The sequence below is a fragment of the Zootoca vivipara genome, chromosome Z1, assembly GCF_965207765.1.
Source record: "Zootoca vivipara chromosome Z1, rZooViv2.hap1.1, whole genome shotgun sequence".
Classification (NCBI taxonomy): Eukaryota; Metazoa; Chordata; class Lepidosauria; order Squamata; family Lacertidae; genus Zootoca; species Zootoca vivipara.
The window spans coordinates 49,573,457-49,595,248 of NC_142583.1; the positions used below are offsets into that span (position 1 = coordinate 49,573,457).

General features: G+C 40.4%; 1 protein-coding gene across 7 annotated transcripts in view; it reads left to right on the forward strand.

Moving 5' to 3' along the window:
* The window catches only part of CAMK2D (calcium/calmodulin dependent protein kinase II delta), a 145,810-nt gene that overhangs the window by 56,118 nt on the left and 67,900 nt on the right, over positions 1-21,792 (forward strand). For all 7 annotated transcript variants that reach the window (XM_088660423.1, XM_035113116.3, XM_088660425.1 and 4 more), the window contains exon 3: positions 4,606-4,665. In XM_088660423.1, coding sequence (XP_088516549.1) covers positions 4,606-4,665 — 60 coding nt within the window. The remainder of the gene's footprint in view (positions 1-4,605; positions 4,666-21,792) is intronic.

The following is a 21,792-nucleotide window of genomic DNA, read 5'->3' on the forward strand; positions in this document are numbered from 1 at the left end:
GAAGATTGGTCTCCGCTGAGGAGGAAAAACACTTTATTAATGTCAGTTGTGCCTGATTATGTTAGAACAGTGCCTTACTTTTTCGACAGAAAAAAACCCCCACCTCATCCACCCCTCCAAGTAAGGAATAAATAAAGGAAGACAATTTCAGACGTTTCCCTAGGAGAAGGTGATGTTTTCTAAAGCATTTGGTTTGAGAAAATGCATTATTTGTGTAAAATCCAGGAGCCAATGTTCTCCAGCCTTGGCCTTGTAGAAGGTTGGATTGATGGGGTTCTGTTCTTTCCGCTTGAAGCAATTGGGGGCATCCAGCATTCTGGACAGAAAGCCTTGAGAACTGCCGGCTGTGGTGTGACTAGCCAAGCTGCTTTTGAATTCTCTAATAATCAAAGTCTAAAATTGGCTGCACTGTGAAATGTCAGAAGTATCATCCTCTCCAAAAGAGAAAATTAGGGCAGTTGGATTTGGTGACAGTTGCTGCATTGTGGGCTTTGGAGCCTTGAAAATCAAATCCCTGATTTTTATAGCTGGCATTGATTTCTTGTACAGAGTTCAGTGTAATCAGTAAAGGAGTGTGCTGCGCAAGCCACTGAATCTTAACAGTTCTGCTACAGATGTCCTCCCACAGTTGGCTAGCTTTTAGAGAAACTTTGCAGAGGAGCAAAAACATCTATGGATATTCTGCATCCTCCCCTGTGTTTCATCTGTTAATGTTTTCACATTATTTGATAAACATTTTAAAAATTGTTTTGGCCAGACCCAAAGAGCTGCACAAACAATTCCATGGGAATTTGGCTTTCCATGTCCCATGGGAAACCTCATCTGAAAGCAAGGGCAGTTTCAGAAGCTGTTTGTTATCTCTCAATCCCTCTCTGTGCCCGCGCACATTGTTGAAAGGGGAAAAGGAAAGTAGAAAAAATTACTGCATGCCTGCAAGCTCTTGAGAATTCCTGAAGCAATCCTTGATGCTAGACTACACATTTAAAATAAAATCTGCTGCTTATAATGTGGCAGCTCCTTGAATAGATTGTTCTGAATGAAAATGAAAGATGAAGGCAATATACCATAGAAGTCTCAGACCTTTCAAGGAAAAAAATAGTTCATTGATCAAAGACAATGTTATTGTGTGATCCTCTCCAACCACTTTTCTCTTTTAAGTACAGTATTTGCATTGCTTTGAAATATACATACATTGGAGCAATTTACAGTAATCTTAACATTCAGATCTAGTGCATACTTTATGTCTGGTGGATTATAAACCAAAGTACTGTTCATCTTAACTCCATATAATACTCTTTCTGTTTAGTGCTTTTGATAACCTGATTGCAACAACTGACAAGAAGGATAAGGCAATCTATGGCTCCTAGTCAATGTAGCTTTGTATCATCTCCCGTATCAGTTCCTGGGGAACTTGGACAGAAGAGTGCTGTTGTACTCATGTCCTCCTCATGGGCTTCCCATACACATCTGGTTGGCCACTGTGAGAACAGGATCCTAGTGTAGATGTGCCTTGGGCCTGATAGGGCTCTTGTGTTGGGTGGGGGTGGGGACTGCTCATAGACACAAAACAGACAAGCACAAGACTTAACACGATGTATCTATTGTTGGATGGTACTAGGTCAAGCTAGGGATGCAATTTGGACGCGCCTCACATTAAAAAAAACCCAAGCTATTAAAAAAAACAAGCTGGCACTTACAGGAGGAACCTAGATCTTTCTTCTTGTCATGCATGTTCTGTGTGTCTGGAGCAGGGGTCGGCAAAGTTTTTGTGGCTTGGGCCAGTTCACAGGCGCTGCGGTGGGCTAGAGTGCGTGTGCACACACGCATGCGCAAACACTATTTCTGGCACTCCTTCCAGCGTGGAGGAGGCGTACACAGCTTCCCATTGGATGCAGGAGCTTCCTGCAGCCAATGGGAAGCCGGCCAGCATCGCGGAAGGCAGTCCCCAAGCCCTGGTCTGGAGAGTAGCAATCAGGGGTGGGGATTTGATCCTGCACATGCAGAACAAGATGGCATAGCAAGCAACAAGACAAATAATCAAGGACATTAAACTGATACAACCCTCTTGCCGTGCAGATCAAGCTGTCCCAGTATTGATGATCACATGTGCAAATCCAGCCAAACTACCTTGCTGATGAAAAACTGATAAATAAGGTGAAACCATCTGGCAAGGAAGGGTCCTTAAAATAATTAAGGACCTTGAGCTTGTTTGGAGGTTCTAGCAGGGGAGCGCAGCTATTGTATACCCTTGACCGAAGAACGGTACACTCCTTCTATCTGGGATGGTTGTCCTCTTCCACCGAGCGCGCAGCTTCGGGAGGGTCGAACATGGAGCGGTGAGGGAGGAAGGGGACATCCGCCTAGCCAGCCAGGTCAGCCGAATCAACCCTGGCGATCAATGGGGTGACAGATGTCACAGCCAGATCACCCTCACATACCGTATGTAGGACCTGCTAAGAAAGAGACAAAGAGATAAAAGTTAGATACGAAAATTTGAACAAATTAAAAATAAAGTTTTGTATTACTGTTTAACCATTGTTAAAGCGGGTCAGTTGTAACGAAGTGATGCAGTAGTTATTGTCGTTTTTTGTGTTATTGTTTTTTGTTTTGTTTTTTGTTATTGTTGAATTCTAAATAGAGCTTTTTAACCTGGAAAAAAATATGAAATAAATATTAGTTGAGCAGCTACTGGACTCCCCCTCAGGCCCCTGTCTAGACCAGAGGAGAGCAGATGGTAAATTGGAGTCCACTGGTAGATCTCTGGGCAATTTGAAATAGAACTGCAAGTATTTTTGGCTTCCAGTTGCAAATTACAAAAAAGACTTCCCCCCTTTTTTGTAATTTGCAGAAAACGGGAGTGTATTTTTGTGTGAAACGATTGCGAGACCAATTCTGATACTGAAAGCAAATATTTGGTCTGGGATATGGGCCTCACAGGCATTCTGTCCCTTTTTTACACCAGCCCTACAAGCCACTCTCTTGCATTTGACTCTAGTTGGTGGAACTTGAGGGTCTAGACTAGATAAACAAAAACAAAAGCAAGTAGATCCCAGAAGTCTGGCCACCCTCTGGTCCAGGCTACTTTTGCTTTAAAAGAAAGTGCAAACGGGGAGAAACAAATCACAGAATTCCTTTTAACTGTTAGCTTGGCCATGAGAAGTTGTGGAAGTGGCAGAAATGCCAACCTGATTGCACTTCCTGGTTTGCCATACCTCTGGCAGCTTGACCTAAAGTACCATTTGCCGTGCGCTGCTGAATAAATCTTGGAAGTTGCGGTATGATTGCTTAATAACAGATGACTCAGAGGAAATCACGAGCTATTCTCAGACAAGCAAAAAATTAGGCTGAAGTTCAGAAAATAATTCACTTGTAAATTATTTGCTCCATCACAAGTAATTGCAGCACTCTTTGATGCCTTTGTTTTGCTAGTTATAATATACTCGGCTTGGTTGCACTCCAAGCTGGCTTGATTTCAGGAACCCATAGTGGCTTGCCACTTACAAGTCCCCCCCCCCCCTTACCTCCCACCTCAAGAGGATTTATGTACTTTAACATGGAAGTTCTTAACAAAACAATTCTAGGCCATCAAACAGATCATGTCATACAGAAACTTGGTATAAGTCACTCCTAAAGTTCTTCCCCTCCCTGCAAGTGTAATGCATGTCCAGGCACATTAAAAGTTACTATAAATTCTGCTGTATACAAAGCAACACTGAAAGAAACTTGGATAGGAGCAGTGAGTGGGTGCCAAAGTAATTCAGACTAAAGGTTCTAGATTTCTATGACACAAACACACAACGGGGAGCAGCGGGGAAGAGCTTCCTAGCTCCACCCTCCCTTCACTATTCTCATTGCCCTCCACAAGTTAGAGGCAGATCTTCTGAAACTGAAAGCTTTAGATCCCTGGAAATTAAGAATGTTAGAACCCTGGGAAACCAGTGTTTTATAATGCTTAGGGAGCCTCTATGAGGACAGAAGGCTCTCCATTTCAGGAGAGTTACCATGCACTATTTCTAACTCCACCCTTACCCCCTGCAAAATTGGTTTAACAAGTTGGATCCCTGACCACTGGCCCTGTTAGCTAGGGATCATGGGAGTTGTAGTTCCAAAACATCTGGAGAGCCAAGGTTGCCTATGCCTGCTCTTGTCCACTATACTAAGCCTTGGCTCCATCTGCACTATATATTTAAACACTATTATACCACTTTTAAAACAGTCATGATTTCTCCCCAATGAATCCTTTTTTTGGGGGGGGGGTGCTTCCTGGGGGAAGCCAGGACTGTTTAAAGTTGTTTAATACTGCTTTTGATGTATAGTGCGAATCAACGCTTAATCTAGAATTGAGTTTAGAGACAGCACCCTGCCAGAATAGCTAAGTTTATTCTTCTTAAAGAAAGTTGTGAATTAATTAGATCTTTCTAAGTCACCATGGCAGATGGTTAGAATACAGTATTTATGGGAATTTCAAATATGCAAATGTACATTCCATGATCATGTTTCACTTTGCATCAGTTCATGTTTTATTCTCATACTAAATAAAAGACATGGTTATGCCTTTAAAATTATTAATCTATTTATTATTATTATTATTATTATTTCCTGCAGATCACCAGAAATTGGAAAGAGAAGCTAGAATCTGTCGCCTTTTGAAGCATCCCAATATCGGTAAGAATGTGGACAATACATAGTCATGTAGATTTTTTTTTGTACAGGACAAAAGCCACAGTATTAGTCTCAGAGAAATAAGGCAGACCAAAGAGATGGGTTTGTGCTTGTACTGATGTACTAATATCAGTTTCAGAGCATTAAAACTTTTAATTTACTAAGAAATTTCTGCATATGTTGAGAAATGCAAATATTTCACATTTCAGTAGGGAAGGGATGCAAAACCTTGGCCCTGTTGATATTGCTGGACTCTAGCTCCAGTCATTCTTGGCCAGCATGACCAGTGGTGTGTGATCAAGGCAGTTGTAGCCAACATAGCTGCCAAGTTTTCCCTTTTCTCGCGAGGAAGCCTATTCAGCATAATGGAAAATCCCTGAAAAAAAGGGATAACTTGGCAGCTATGGTAGCCAACAACATCTGGAAGGGCAAAGGTTCCTCACCCCAGACCCAGCTGTGCTACCCAAGGAATAAAGAAAGGGAAAGAATGGTTGAGTAGTAGGCTAGGTGTTAGAAATGAAAAAGACAGCTCTGACAGCTCAATGAGATGGAATTTTCACATCTCTATCAATACCTAACAAACCTCCCTCCCATCCCTTTTCTTACCTTTTCAGCTGTCCTATGCAGGGGCTATAAGCTAATGTGGCAATGTGTGGCAATCAACCACATCAGCACAGTTGTCTTCAATATAGCAAGAGTTTAACAATCACTAAAGTAGAGCTTCTTCTTTGAATTAGAGAGTACAAGTCGAACTAAGGTTGTTTTCATTGCTGAGTTTGAACGGGCTTGGAGGGAACAGGACACATCCCAAGGCCTGTTTGGAACTTTCTGAAGAATTTGTAGCAAATTGTACTCATGTATCTTTTTTGCTTTGTGCTGTTGTTTTTTTCATTGTGTTGAGATAAAAGCATTGTCCCTAAACTCTGGCATATTCTCTTATGCTTTCTAGGCCAGTTGTTTGGGGTTTTGGTGGTTTGTGTCACTTTGAAGATGTTCATGGACCTAGCGAAGTCTTTGCTCAGCTCTGGGCCTCTGATGAACACTTCAGCAGTTCTTATGTGTGTGATGATGTTAGTTTTGAGATTGCAAGGCCTTAGCCAAAGTCCATGAGAATTTGAAGTTGGTGGACAGTCCAAAGGCAGCTATCTGCTGCTACCGTGCTGTTTAGTTTGAAAAAAGGATATACAGTATGCTTTTGAATATGGCAATAAAGGCCCATTGTTTTTCATTTTGGTGTGTACTGGCTAACTCTAGAGTCTAGACTATGTTGTCTAAAATCTGCAGCAATACAGTTTAGTGTGGCAGTGTCAGAAATGTCCTGTTCTACTTTACAGGTATTTATTGCCTCTAAGCCCTTGAATGAAATGTTTGTAGGGGGCCATATGCTGTTTCTCACCTAGCTTCTGTTTGGGCAGGAAGAAAGTCAGAGATACAGCATCTTCTCACTGGGTATACATGCAAGCACCCTTCCTCATTTGTTTACTGTATGTGTTTATGGGAAGTGGATTCTGTCCGCTGGCCACATCTGTTGATGTATCCCTGCTTAGCCATGCACCCTGGGCAGTCACACATTTAGCACTGGTGAGAAAAGGACAGGCGTTCACACAGCTTCCCCACCCTGTACCAGTCAGCTTTTCCAGTTTAAAGGAAGAGCCTTATCTATATACATGTGTATGGTTCTTTCTCACAGACACCATATTTGTGGCAGCTACAGGAGGGGGTACCTAATGGGCTTGCCGGGTATGTGGCCAGCAGAAACAATCCTGTTTCCCTTTCACACATTAATGTGGGAAGGGTGCTTGTATGTACACCCACAGTGAGAGGCTACTATAAGGAGGAGAGGGAGCTTTTTCTCTCATCCCTGACATCCTTCAACATATCTGGCATTGGTGCTTGCAGGCCGGCCCCTTGCTCTCAGTACAACCATCCCCATTCATCCTGATCAAACATCTATACAGAAGGTGGGGTTAGATTTGAGGCCTGCTTTATTATAAAGTTAATATTTGTCTATTTGGGTAATACAAAAATGAATTTATAAGAATGCCTTGGTTCTTTAGAGATTTGGGCTTTCTGCATTTAAGTAATACACCTTCCGTATTAAAAAGTGATACAGCCCTCAAAAGAATCAAGCTGCTGTTTAGCCAATTTTTTGTTTTATTTATCCATTTACTTCATAAAATTTATAAACCGCTTAATTGTAGAAAAACCTCAAAGCGGTTTACAAAAACGATAAACCAGTAAGATTATTGGCAATAATGCTATTGCAACAGCATTGCTTATCTGGTAAAAAAAAATGAGCCCGCTTTCAAAGCTGCCAAGCCTCATTAAGTTGGAATAGGAGGAAGGGTATTTTCTTTATTGCTTACTGCAAAAGTAAAGATACTAAAGTAATGTTTCATTGCATTCTGCCAACCAAGAGCTGGTTAGCACAATACCTATTCTAGTCACATGAGTATAGGATAAAAATGTAGCATGTAGCAACAGTGGACATCATGAATGGCAATCCCCGTGATATGGTAGGGCTAAATTGAAAAGGCTCATGTGGACATGCAAAAAAAGTTGAACTTTTAACAGGACTTGAAAAATTAACTGAGCAAATGTTAGAAATCAGACTTTACAAATATTCTTGTAGTCATTGTAGTTTCCAGGGTTGTAATGATGCTAGGGGAAAAAAGCTAGAAGAGAAGTAGTGGGAAATTGCTCTTTTTGTAGAGTCTATTTTTTTCTACACATGGAATTTCATTTCAAAGTACCTTAAATTATATGCAGTGGAGAGAGAGAGAGATACAAAGGGCTTAATTTTCCCTTTTATGTTGCTTCCTTTTTGCTTTCTGGTAGTCTTCGATTTCTAGAATTAAGTGGAAAGAATCTCTGGTGCAAAAAAATGGGGTGGGGGAAAGAAACCCATTTTTCTTCTTCATAATAAAAACGCATTCCTGAACTTTCCATTTTCTGGCCTGCTTCCATTTGGAATGTGCTTTATTTTCCATGTTTGATTTGTAAAAAAGAAATCCTTTTATCTTTCCCATTATGCTAGCCCAATATTGTTCTTGTAGCTTTGTGCTGGCATGTATTCCTTGGTTTCATTTTGTAATTGCTAAAACCTGTGAGATTCCATTAATTAGTCGGGCAGCTATACAATTTTTTATTTCCTTTTTTTTAAAAAAACAACAACGTTGCTGTAACTTGTCATAGTAACAAATAGTAAAAATGCATTGAGCTTCAGGTGGAATAAAAAACTGCTGTGGTTTGCAGATTACATGCTACAAGAGCCGTAAATTTATTATCATTATCATTATTATTATTAAAAGCTTTCAGTTTCTGGATTGTAAAGTAAAATGCCTTACATACCTGTGTATTAGTTACATCAGTACATCTTATCAATGTACCTTGTAGCCTTCAGTAGCAATACCTGTGTCTGGCATTAATAATTTTGTGTTCAAATAAACAATATGTTGTAGCAAACTAATCAACGTAAAACATTTTCTCTGGTGTTCCCTGTTTTCTGGGTAAAACACTCCCTCTATTTTCCTTTCTTTATTTTTTAAAGAATTAAGTATATGATCATCCTTTCCAGTTTTCTGAATTTTGGAATGAGTTTGAATTGAATTTAATACACAAGATCTGCAACAAGAGAATGGGCCTTTTCTGTGGTGACTCCCCAACTGTGGAATGCTCTCCCCAGAGAGGCTTGCATGGTGCCATCATGTATTTAGGCAAAAACATTCCTCTTTACCTGGGTCTATGGCTATAAAATAAGTGTGTTGGGAAAGGAAAGGACTGTTATTATGATGGCTACGTAATTATTAGGCTGTGTGTCAGTATGCTTTTTATTACGGTATGTTTTTATCATTGATGTTCTGTAAAGTGTTTCTAATGTTCCACACCACCCTGGGATCTTCTGATAAAGGGTGATAGATAAACTGGATAATAAATAATAATAGATCTATTGTGAGAATAGACATTCCATCTTCGGTGTGATCCTGTATTTGCCTACTCAAAAGCAAGCCCCATTGAGTTCAATTGGACTTCAAGGTAAATTGATTGCCATCTTAGTTTTCTCCCCCCCCCTTTTAAATGAAGGTAAATGTTTGGCCATTTAACCACATACCATGTCTGGAAGAGAGTAGCCAAAGCAGTGTCTAATTCCCAGCTATGAAGATTAGGGTTAAGAAGAAAAGATCGTATCACAGAACCATTACCGTACTAGCTAGGCATGAAATTATATGCATGTGATAAGGGTGTTCACGGTAAACTTGTTTTTCAGGTGAATGTGTTAGCAAAGGCTTCTTATCACTCATGCATTGATCCATTGATCTCTTCTATGATTTTGCCGGTTAGCCTTGCTTTATTTTTTTCAGAAGCAATTATAGCCTTTTAACAATGAGGAGGCAGAGAAGCTAAAAGGGAATCAACTGCTTGTGATTCTTAATTTCCTCCCTTTGCTGTGTACAGAGGGAAATAAACAGTTAGTTGACTTTAGCGAATGGAGCTACTCTTTTATACTCTCTAGTGTATGAAAGATATGTCGTTCATGTGTAGCATCTCTTCTCAGATTTCTTTCCTCTAGTCTAGACAACTCCAAGGTCATTTTTGGCCTTGCCTATGATTGCGCAGGGTTGACAGAAATGTGAAACAGCCTGTGTATTGTCAGACTACAGATGGCCAGCTTACCTTGTGGGGAGGTTTCCTTGTTTCTTAAACATGTTCCAAAGCATTGGTCTTCAAACCAGTAGATTGGGGCCAGCTGCTGGGCCACAGCCTGAGTTAAGCTGGGTTGCAACAGCAGCGCTACCACAGTACTTGTACATGGTTAAAAAGATTAAGAAACGAGTCTCCAAAGCTTGTTTGGGTTAAAAGAGAGCTCTGGTTTTGAAAAGGTTGGAGACTGTCGTACAGCAATACAGGTGGCTGTGGGTTTTGCTTGAACAGATAGGTTGTTGTTCTTGCTTTATCCCTAGTTATTTACGTTAGATTGAAGATAATAGGTTTACCTGTTCCTCCACTGCAGCACTTTGCCACTACAGTTTGCAGAGTTGTGGCTTAAAACAACGTGTTTTGGGTAGTGAGTTTTTGTCTTTAAACAGCGTATTAGGCACACTGTTACATTATTTAAACTTAACAGCTCTGGGGCGCCATTCGAAGGGATGTCTCTGGTGCTACTGTTCCATTTGGGCAACAGACCTCCTTTTGCAAAGTGGAATTGCCCCTTCTCCCCCCTGCAGCCCCCTGCGCAGCCTAAAAGTTTGTTCCAAGGAGTTGGGAGATCCCCTGGAGCTGATTTTGAGGGCACCCTGGGAGAGGAGTAGGAGGTGAAGTCCTGTTGCAGAAGCAGAACTTTGTTTCCAAAGCATGTGATCCAACCCTTTGAATTCTGGCATGGGTTGTACTGATGCTCCCCCTGCCTTACCTTGAAGCTATAGCTTAGAAAACCTTGCTGCAGTCAGTTTTTAAATACTCCCCCCCCCTTCCTGGGCCTAATTGCAATTCCAGAAGCCTGATTAATTTTGTGGCACATTTGAACACTTTTTTGACTACAGTCATACCTCGATTTAAGTACGCCTTGGTTTGAGTATTTTCAGTTTAAGTACTCCACAGACCTGTCTGGAATGGATTAATCCACTTTCCATTACTTTCAATGGGAAAGTTCGCTTCAGGTTAAGTACGGACTTCCGGAACCAATTACACTCATACCTTGGGTTAAGTACGCTTCAGGTTGAGTACTCCGCGGACCCGTCTGGAACAGATTAATCCACTTTCCATTACTTTCAATGGGAAAGTTCGCTTCAGGTTAAGTACGCTTCAGGTTAAGTACAGACTTCCGGAACCAATTGTGTTTGTAAACCGAGGTACCACTGTACTTGATCTAGCAGAGAAATGGCGTGACTTTACCAGTGCTAGAATGTCTAACCCAAATACTGTTTAAACATGTTAAACAATGGTTTTTGTGAGTCCCTGATTGAAAACGGCAGTATGGTTAACTACAGAGCACTTCTAGATGCATGGATGCCTCGGAGCCTCTCACAAAGCTTAATGTGCCATAGAGCAGAGCAAGTGCGCCAGCTACTATTTCAGATAAAATGTCTGAAATGAAAGGAGCCAGAGTTGCATCTTAAAGGCATATCCAAAGAGACAGGAACAAATGCCACGAAGCAGTAATAGCGTCTTTCACTGAGAAATGACCTCTGCTATCCATTGTACTTCGAAAAAATGCAGATGACACTCGGTTACCATAATCCTGAAGAACCTTGTTGTGTTTAGCTATCGGCCCTCCAGCAATGAGTTCTGTGTTGTGTGTTCCAGCAAGCTCTCTTTGAAAGTAACACACATGCTATGCTGCCTGCCAGAAGCCCCAATTTAATAAGAAAAGAAAGATGTAGACTAAATCCTTGGATGTTTCTACTGACCTATTTGTTTTCTCCTCATACAATTCTTGTTTTTATATACACACTACACACAATTTTTTCCCCTCACAACATTGCTTTTGGGGTTTGAAAGTTAAACTGTGAGAGGTTTTTGCCATGCCCTTCCTCAGCCTTTGTATACTTTCCTCCTCTTGTGTTCGTAAAACAATGAAATAATAATAATAATAATAATAATAATAATAATAATAATAATAATAAATTTATATACCACCCACCTGACTGTGGCTTCCAACAAATTAAAACATCAAACACAATAAAACATCACATACATTAAAATCTTCCCTATACAGGGCTGCCTTCAGATGTCTTCTAAAAGTCAGATAGTTGTTTATTCCTTGAGTTCTGAAGAGAAGGTGTTCTATTATTTTAGGGTATGTTCCTATTTGTAGTTGAATGGACGAATGAAGCTCGGAATGCCTTAACGTCTTACAAGATGTAATTTTTAATAGGATATATTTTGATCAATCAAGGTTGCAATTCTAAGCACATGTACGAAGAAGTAATTCCATTGACGTTGGAGGACTCCGCTTCTAAATAAACATGCAAGCCAGGGACCTTATCATGCAAGCATGTAGAAAACAGGTCTTCTAAAGAAGCCACAGACATTATGCTTTTGGGGGATACTTTCCCACTGGGGAAAAAAATCCAGCTTTGACTTTAAAACCATTGCCATGTTTAATTCACTGCACATCCTAGCATTTCTATTTAGGCCACTTCAATAGGGCCTGTGTCATTGAAGTGCTTTGAAGGTCAAGGTACTTGCTGGTGGAAGGTTGTTCTTGCAGCAGAAGGTCCCGAATGCTCTTTCATGCCCCACTTGTGGGTGACTAATAGGCTAGTGCTCAGCAAGTCGCTCATTAACCAAATGAAAAACAAAGCCAGCGGACCTGATGGGATACCTGCTGAAGTCTTCAAATATATAAGGGTCTGGTGACTTCTCTTTCAGTGTATCTGAAGAAGTGTGCATGCACACGAAAGCTCATACCAATGACAAACTTAGTTGGTCTCTAAGGTGCTACTGGAAGGAATTTTTCTATTTTATTTTTATTTTGTTTTGACGGCAGACCAACACGGCTACCTACCTGTAACTAGAAGTCTTCAAAGTGGGTGAAACTGAACTTGCACAAGAACTTCACAAGCATCGAAAAAATCTGGGAGAGAGAAGAGATCCCAGCAGACTTTAGGGATGCCAATATTATCAATCTCTTTATTAAAAAAAAGGTGACAGAACTGATTTCGGAAACTATCGAGGCATCTCTCTATTAGCTGCGGCCGGCAAAATTCTTGCAAGGATCTTAGCAAACCGTCTCTTAACAATATCCAAGGTGACCCACTGCAAATGGCATTTTGAGGAGATAAGATAGAAGCCATAGTCTTTTACCTTTCACCCCCATAGTTAAAGTGTTCCTCCAGTAAAACTAGTTGTTGTTCAAGGCCTTTATATTGCCAGGGCAGGATTGAGTTTGAAAGGGATTTGGGGACAGTCATAATTCTGAGAATCCCCTTCGCTTGAAAAACTTATGACATTGGTCATATTTCCTTTACTGTTACAGAAATTAGACCAGATCCAAAAAGCCATTTACAATATTCAAACACTTCTGCCAGTTCTCCACTAGAAGCCTGCAATGGAGCTGAACGGTTCTGAGTTATCAGAAGTAGAGACAGGTCTATGGAAAAAACCACATTTCACTAACTCACTTCCAAGCTTTTCTCCCTAACAATTATGACTAAAGATTTGTACTCATTTCAAACAAACAGAAGTTGAGTGCTGTGCAAGGGCCTGTCTGGCCCTTGCTTCCATTAAAATATAGTGAGAGTTGAGTTCTCAAAAACATGTGCATGGAATTACATCTTTGTTACTTATATCATATGCCAGAATTGTGTTTAACGATCTAAAAACTAAAGAACGACACATTTTTCGTAGAAGGTCAATGTTGTGTCATCTGCTATGTTAATGTACTGTAACTTCTTTTGTAATGAAGCAAGTGTTTTCAATCACTTGAAGCTGGTCGCTGATCAATTAGGTAGTGTTTGTTTATAGGCAGGATACAGGTGGTAAAAGTGAAAGAGCTGTGCTCAATAAGTGATGAAGTGATGCAGAGGACCTCAGGAGTATTGCTATATGGGTTCTGAATGAGTAATGTTCCTTTAAGGATTTGATTTCATACAATACAATCTTTTGATGTTGTAACTGAGATAATGCAGGGTCATTGGCCATTATAATATGGTATCTACCAATCATTCTAGCAGGTAAGTACACACTTAGATTGCAGTTACTTTGTAGTAATCCCATTGAACTCAATGGGACTTTCTTCTGAGTAGATATAGAAATGTTGATAATTATTTTTTTAAGCCTATGGTGTTCAAGAGTTCTTAACCATTTCCTCAATTGTGACCTTAGGATTATCTGCACTTAAGATCATTAACTGACGTAAGAGTAAATTCTCAATTCAAGATAAATATAGTCTACTTAGTACTGAAGGCCAGAAACATAGCCCATTGAAACAGGCCTGAAATCATGTAAATGCCAGTTATTTTGTTTGGTAGAATTACACCTCAGTTAAGATATTTTAGACCAGAATCAATATCCACCCAAAGTTTTAAATACCTAATGCCTCCAGCTATGAGGTGAGTGTCCAGAATATGGTTAAACCTCTTCCTTTGAAATTCGTGCTCCCTCAAAGTGATGGAGTAGTCTGGCATCTGAGGTTTTGTCCAAAATGGAACCAGATATAAACAGAGGGTTTTAAAATAAAACCAGTTCAGACTGACCTTATATAGGAATGTTATTATGAAGGTACTAAAGGTAAAGGGACCCCTGACCATTAGGTCGAGTCGTGACCGACTCTGGGGTTGCGGCGCTCATCTCGCATTATTGGCCAAGGGAGCTGGCGTACAGCTTCCAGGTCATGTGGCCAGCATGACAAAGCCGCTTCTGGCGAACCAGAGCAGCACACGGAAACGCCGTTCACCTTCCCGCTGTAGCAGTACCTATTTATCTACTTGCACTTTGAAGTGCTTTCGAACTGCTAGGTTGGCAGGAGCTGGGACCGAGCAATGGGAGCTCACCCCGTCGCGGGGATTCGAACCGCCGACCTTCTGACCAGCAAGTCCTAGGCTCTGTGGTTTAACCCACAGCGCCACCTGCGTCCCCTATGAAGGTACTTGTGATGACTAAAATTGTACTGGCAAGGCATTAAGAGTTGTGTACTCTTCCATCTTTGAGGAAACACCTCAGAGGTTTGGCCACAAGCCAGAACAGAAAATAAATGTCAAACTCTTAAATCAGGTTAGAAATAGGCTTGCCATCACACAGGATCATGCAGATAAGTGACTGAGATGTGTTAATTACTGGAATGAAAACTGTGGATGTGGGCATTCTGCAAATCATTTTATTTTCTATTTGGGGGGGAAAAAGAAAAAAAAAGAAAGTGGTTCATGGACTCCTCAATATGCACCATGGAATGTGCTGAACTGAAACCAGCAAGAAGGTGCCAGCTCAATGTGAGACTTCATTTCTGTCACCCTCATTCTTTATTAAGTCATTGAACATTCCTGTTGCCAGCTGTCAGTTTGATGGATTCTGGAAGCATTTCCTTTATCTGGGTTAGTGAAAACTCGGCTTCTGACATTGTTGTGTGGAAATTGGCTGCAGAGCACCGATAACTGGAAGTAAAATACCAAATATAGCAACAGCCCATTTTCTTCCCTTCGTCCTAAGACAAATGTTTTTGCATCCTCTGAGCAGGTTCTAAAAAGTGTCACTTCACAAAGGTCTTCATACATTGTGTGTGTGTAAATGTGAAGGGGAGTGGGGATGAATTCTGGCCTATTTATGAAAAAGCTATGCCCATTTAAGAAATTCTGTCCTATTTATGAAAAACTTGTGAATAAACTAAAAATATTAAGGGGCCAAGGTAAACAAGATTTGACTATATGAAGAGGCTTTCCCCTTAGCACTCACATTTACAGACACATGATTGCGAAATGTATTTGCAAAGGTTTATTTTCTGTTTCTGTATGGATTTCAGTTAGCAATGATATAATAATACTTGCCGATCTGTCTCTGTGAAAGTGCTGTTGCTTTAAGCACTGTGTGCAAGTTTATGTCAGGGTTTGGCCCTGCCCAGACCTGAAACCTGAGGTCTCCTCAGATGTGGAGGAAGGAGAGCTGCTACCCTCACCTACCCTACCAGCAAATCTTCATATATGTTGATGATCCTAAGGAACCATCGAACCTGGGCATCCTTGTTGAAGCAACAGCTTTCATCACAGATTCAAGTTTGATGGTGTTTGCTTTGATAGTGTTTCCTGCTTGGCAGGGGGTTGGACTGGATGGCCCTTGTGGTTTCTTCCAACTCTATAATTCTAAGTTCCAGCCCTTCCTAGAAATGCTGAGGATTGAACCTGGGACCTTCTGCATGCTTAAGCAGATGTTCTGCCACTGAGCCACAGTCTTTCTCTGTGTTCACTGATCTTGGATTCTTGAAAGAAGCACATGTGTGTTCTAATAATGCCAAGGTTGCAGGTTCGATCCTTGTATGGGACAGCTGCTTAGTCCTGCATTGCAGGGGGTTGGACTAGTTCAGGGGTGGCCAATTCCCAAGAGGCTGCAATCTACTCAGAGTTAAAAACTGGCAGTGATCTACCCGCTTTTTGGGGTTCAGGTCAAATACGTTGTTGAGCTTTTTTTTTTTTAGGAAGGAGGAAGAAGGCCCATGGGGGGGGTTCGGGTCAAAGTTGTTGGGTTTTTTCAGGGAAGAGGTAAAATTCTGAGCTTTTTTTTTTTTTAGGGGAGCCACAGTTGTTCAGCTTCTTTGGGGGGATCCAATGATCTACCAGTTATCTAACCCAGATGTCTAGTGATCTACCTGTTGGACATGCCTGGGCTGAAGGATCCTCAGGGCCCCTTCCAACCTGTACAATTCTACAAATGCAAAAATGAAATATTATTTGAAATTATTTTTGAACCTCTTTGTTTAGAATCTTTTCTTTCTCACTTCTAAGTATAGCCAACTTCTTTCATCAGTAGAAGCTATATCTAGCCTCAGCTTCATCTTAGATGTTTAGATATCGCTTAAAAGCAAGACCAGAGCCCTCCAAATTTCTTAATTCGTTGTTATCCGCCAACTAACCATTTTAGACTCAGGTCACTGGACCATGGCTTAGATCTGCTGAAAAGGTATTTCAGTGATTCCCACATTACACTCCTCCTGCTATAAGCCTTTTTATTTTGATGGTTAATTTTGAGACTAAAGACACGAACTCCCTTATTCATGAGAAAATCCTGCTAAAATTCACAGGACTGCCTCCTGAGTTAAGGGTTTTAGAATGTTGGTCTTTTCACCTGATGTTGTGTACAAGAATACTCTTTGCAGACATGGTTAAAGTGTATTGAAAGCAAACCCCAAAAGCTATCAAGTGAGAACTTCCAAATGGAACAACAAAAGGCCGGTTATTGTTCCTGGGGATTTGAAGGCACTTAGCTTTTTGGCTTATACCCAAGGAAACCAATTATCTCCTACTGATAACATGCTCTAGAGTGTAATTATTATTGATGCAACTATATGTACTTGGAAAAAATATTTTTAGTGGGCTGAGTTGTGCTCCAGAATATTTAAGTGTGCTGATATTTAAAACGTGGATAGTCACAAGTAAAAGGATTTGTATACCATAAGTAAAAGAGGCTCACCACATAAACATGCTTGGTGCGTATATAAGCAAGTAGCCTGTACTGCCTTGTATTTATAAGGGGGGAAATGCCTGTTCTGCCCATGATCTCTACATTCTAGTTCAGGGATGGGGAGCTTGTGGCCCTTCAGATATTACTATATTACCAATAGTCCCAGCTAGCATGGCTAGTGGTCAGGCATGATGGAAGTTGTAACATAGCAATATCTGGAGGACCACAGGTTTCTCTTCTTTGTTCAAGAATGGAAAAAACCCCACTTAGATTCTTTTTCTTTTGAGAGGGTGGGGAGGAAATGCAAATTCTTTACATGTCTTTCCTTGGCCAGAAAACTCCAGGATCTAAATATCTCATTGCCTGCAGTTTGTTATTAAACATGCCACCCTATTCACAGCTTTTACAACAATTTATTTAGCACTGGTAGTGTGCTGGGTGCTTTGAATTTTAAAGCTTTGGAATAACAAGTAGGCATGCTGTTATTGTGAAGTACTGATTCATTTACTTTTACTCCAGCAGAAAATAGTAACTTGTTCTCTTACGTTTTAAACTTTTAAGGTGAATGAAATGTAAAATACTACTTTCTGGAGCAGATTGTCCTAGTGTATACAGTGTTTTCAGTTACAGTGGTGCCTCGACTTACGGATTTAATCCGTTCCGAAGGCACCTTTGTAAGTTGAAAAATTCGCAAGTCGAAAAACGCCATTGGAAACGCGCTTTCCCATAGGAATGCATTGAAAATGGAAAATTTGTAAGTCAAAGCAACCCTATCTAAAAATTCGTAAGTCGAAAAATCCCTATCTAAAACTGCCGCGTTTTTTTTCAGATGTCGAGACATTCGTAAGCGCATGGCCATTACCCCCATTCGTAAGTAGAAAAATTCATTTGTCGAGTCGTTCGTAAGTCGAGGTACCACTGTATAACATTCAGCAGTGCTTCCTCATGGAACCTCGATTGTTGAATGCTTCGGAAGTCGAACGTTTCAGCTTTCGAACGCCGACAACTGAATGCTCCAGTTTTCAAACGTGCCTCGGAAGTAAAATGGCTTCCGAGGTGTGTTCCTCCATTTTCTCCATTGCAAATGCTGACCAGCAATTGCGCCTCATTTGTTGAACGGTCCTCTGGAACGGCTTACGTTTGACAACCTTTTTCCCCCTAGAAGAAAAGCACTGCCATCTAGTAATTTTATGGTGATTTTAAAAAATTCAATTACTTGTATGACTACAAAATATAACTTGTTAAAATGCCCACTTCATTAGGAATTTGCATAGATTATTGCAGAAAAGTAGTTTTAACAATATTTGCATGTTCAAAATAGGTTGGAAATTATGGTAAAATCTTGTGTTTAACAAACCTCCTTGGTTTGTTGTCAGATTCTGGTATATTTAAATGTTTAATTCCTCAAATTCTTTCCTTTTGTTCTTTATTGTGTGCTTTTGCCATTTGTGATCTTTTGTTGTCCTTATTTGACCAAGACTTTCATTTCCTGAGAAAAGGTCTTGACTGTCTCCCAGCTTCCTTACTCATTAACCACTCTAGTATCCTCTTGGACTTTGTGGTGTCCTTCATTCTTTGTACTGTACATTTTACTTGAGCATCTTATTAGTTCTGGCTAACCCCCAAGCATTCTGGGAAAATTTAACCCTCTTAACTTTCCTTTTCAACTTTCTTTTTAACAATTCCCTCATCTCCGAGAAGCTTTCTCTTGAAATAAACATGACTGTGTTGGACTTTTGTCTTAATTGTTCAATTACAGTTGAATTTAATAGCACTGTGCTCACTCTTCTAATCAGTTCCACAGCAGTTATGTCTGCATGCCACTTAGACTTACACTGAAGATAAAGAAACATGGAACAAAGCAATTTAAAAACACAATAACAGCAGCTAAAACATAAAAATAGGTTTCTCATTTGTTTGCTTAAAATAATCCTTAATAAACTAAACTTTGCTTAAGTGAGACTCCTTTGAGTATATACAGAGTGAGTCTTTTAAAAGAGGCCCCTTGGAACATGTGTACTCTGTATATCCACGGTGCCTCTTTTAAAGGACTCACCCTGTATATGAGAGAGAGAGAAAAAAAAACTGGTGAGTTAGGACATAATCATACCTTGGTTGTCGAATGCCTTGGTACTCATACTCGTACCTTGGTTGTCGAATGCCTTGGTACTCATTTCGGCTCCCAAATGATCAAAACCCGGAAGTGTGTGTTCCGGTTTTCAAACTTTTTTTGGAAGCCACCTGTCCGATGCGGCTTCCGCTATTGTTTCTGGCACACCTGCGTAATCAGGAGCCAATTGGAAGCCGTACCTTGGTTTCCAAATGTTTCAGAAGTTGAACGGACTTATGGAACGCCTTGTGTTCGAAAACCAAGGTATGACTGTACATGAAAGATATCTTGACTCCAATTAATGATGATTAAGACTCCTGAATGCCAGTGTCTGCCTTTGGAGAGGAAGAAATACATTTTTGCTATGTTAATTGGGCTTTGGTGTTTTATGTGTACCAGATTGTGCTTTATTGTTTTGCTGTCAGCAAGGCTATCTCATCTGGTTCTGGAATTTAATATGAAGGGGATGCTAATATTTTTAATGAGTAGACAACCTTTTGGGAATTTTGGACTGACATCATCTCTAAAGATTTGGATTTCCAAAATAGCTTACTTTCCTATTTTTTAAAAAAATCACAGAATTGCCACATTAAGTGTTAAAAGACCGTCTATAATCTGTCACTACGAAATTCTTTGTGTGGTAAAGCAGTTCTTTGCTTGCTTTAATTCTCATTGATTATAAAAACTTACCAGTTACCAGTTCCAAGGTGCCAAACAGCAAATTAATAAACATTCATTTGTTTGCACTCCTGCAGTGCTTATTCCCACCTCCCCTGAATATCTGTATCCTTGATGTTTTTCCTCAAAATTGTGCTCAAGCGAAATCACCTTAAACTGTCCAGTTGTGAACAAATGCACAGGTGCAAAAATACTCAAGGTCTGCCTGCACATCTAATGTATCAGTATTACTTTGGTGATATCCTTGAATACTCTGGCAGAAACACATTTCTGTGAATGGAATTAGGAACAGAACAGAATTCTCAGTGACGTTATGAGTCTGTGCTGGCAGAATGCACTCTTGCAGATGTTCAGAGCTGTTCCTATTGCTGCTTGTTTTGACTTGACTCAACCCAAAGTTCAAAAGATTTTGCAGGATGTGGTGAGATGCATTCTTGCATGTCAGAGCAATAACATAACCCCATGCTAGGTTAGAAAAGGCAACTTGTGGAAACTTCACATCACTGCTCTGTGAAAGCGACCAGAGAGCTTGGTGTCATTTGTGGTTAAAAACTGCTGCCTCTTCAGTAAGCATGACACAACTTCCTTTATTACTGTACATCTGGTACAAGAACCAATCACTAATGAAAAAGCACCAATGGAGACTTGTATGTTATCTACCAATGAACTCAGGTTTAGATCCTGGAGCTACCCGGGAAAAAAACAAGCTATAGCATGATCCTAGGACGACTCCTGTTACTCCTCTGTGCTTGAGCAATGATTATTGTGAGCGTTATGTTAATCCTTTCTTTTGTTAGATACAATTTAAGGTGTAGGTCTGTCCTTATGGTTTGGTTTTGTGGTTTCTGCCTTTGATTCAAAAACGCACCCACCCACCCCACACACAAAGGGAGAAGCTGCTACTAAATATGCACCCTATGCATTTTCCTGATGTGTGCTCAGCATGGTTTTGAAAAATCCCAGTAGTTATTAGAACAGAAATAAGAGTCACATTGACTTGGCTTACATCACTAATGCAATTCTTGAAATTTACTATAATTCCATAAAATATACAAGTGTTCCTTTCACTGTGAAGTTCATATAGCCAACAGTCTCAATGTTCAATAAGTCAAAGTACAAATGATTTGAAAGGTTTTTTTTGGGGGGGGTGACACCCCTTGGGTGCAGCCCAAGGATGGAATTTAGCATTGCGTTCTTCACATTGTTTTGTCTGTGCACATACTCCAGCTTGCCATATGGAACAACACCCACCCTTATGCACTTCTCTGGAGGTTTTCCTGCCCCCCTTCCAAAAAAATCAATTTTGGGGGTGCAGGGGGAGGAGAGGGGTAAGCCCCATTGCACAACCAAAAGTCCTTGTGCAGGGCTTCCACTGACAGGACTGGTTAGCTGAACCCTGCTCCAAAATTTGCAGCTGAATCCAGCTGTCCTTGTTTGACTGCATTTTTTCATCAACATCATCATTGAAGTGTGTTTTAAAAATAATCCTTTCACTCCCCACCATATGGCATTTCAGAGGTATGATGCATATGGACATCGAAGGCTCATTTAGCAGTCTTTGTCTTCTGTATGTATTTGTCTAAAAAGGGTGTTTTTTCACCCATCTAGGCTAATGGCTATATTCACATTCTCTGGCAGTGAATTCTAGGAGTTAATTAGGAATTGTGTGACATAGTCCTTTTGTTGGTCTTGAACCTAATGCTGAGGAATGTTTTTAGGTGACCCCAAGTTCTGCTATTAGGGGAGATGAAGAAAAATCTCTATACCCCCCCAAATACAATTCCTAATTTTATAAACCCTGCTGCTTAAGTTGCCTGTGGACCATTCAAACTTGAAGGATCAGTGTTGGTGGGGGAAGTTGTGCACACAGGCCACAGGATGCCCCCCCTTTTGTGTGTTTCATATCATTTCTTGCTTTTCCAGCTGAGCACTCCTCAGTAGTCCTCCAACAAGGGAAATTTCCATACAAGCATGCTATTTGGACTGCTGAAACAGTTGAACTCCTAATTGTAGTTGGAGTGCTCATAAGATGTGTTGCAAGGATCTTGAATATAGCAAAGCACATGCTATAGGTCAGGTTGCCCAGAAAGCATAATGTTTGCCTTACTGGCATGGAGTGGCAATCAGTGTTTTTTGTTACTGAACACCTAACTTGCTAGACAGCTTCCACTTCCTTTAAAAGTGTGTTGTTCTAATGCTTTCAAGGTATAAGGTGTCAACGCTTAAATAGAAGT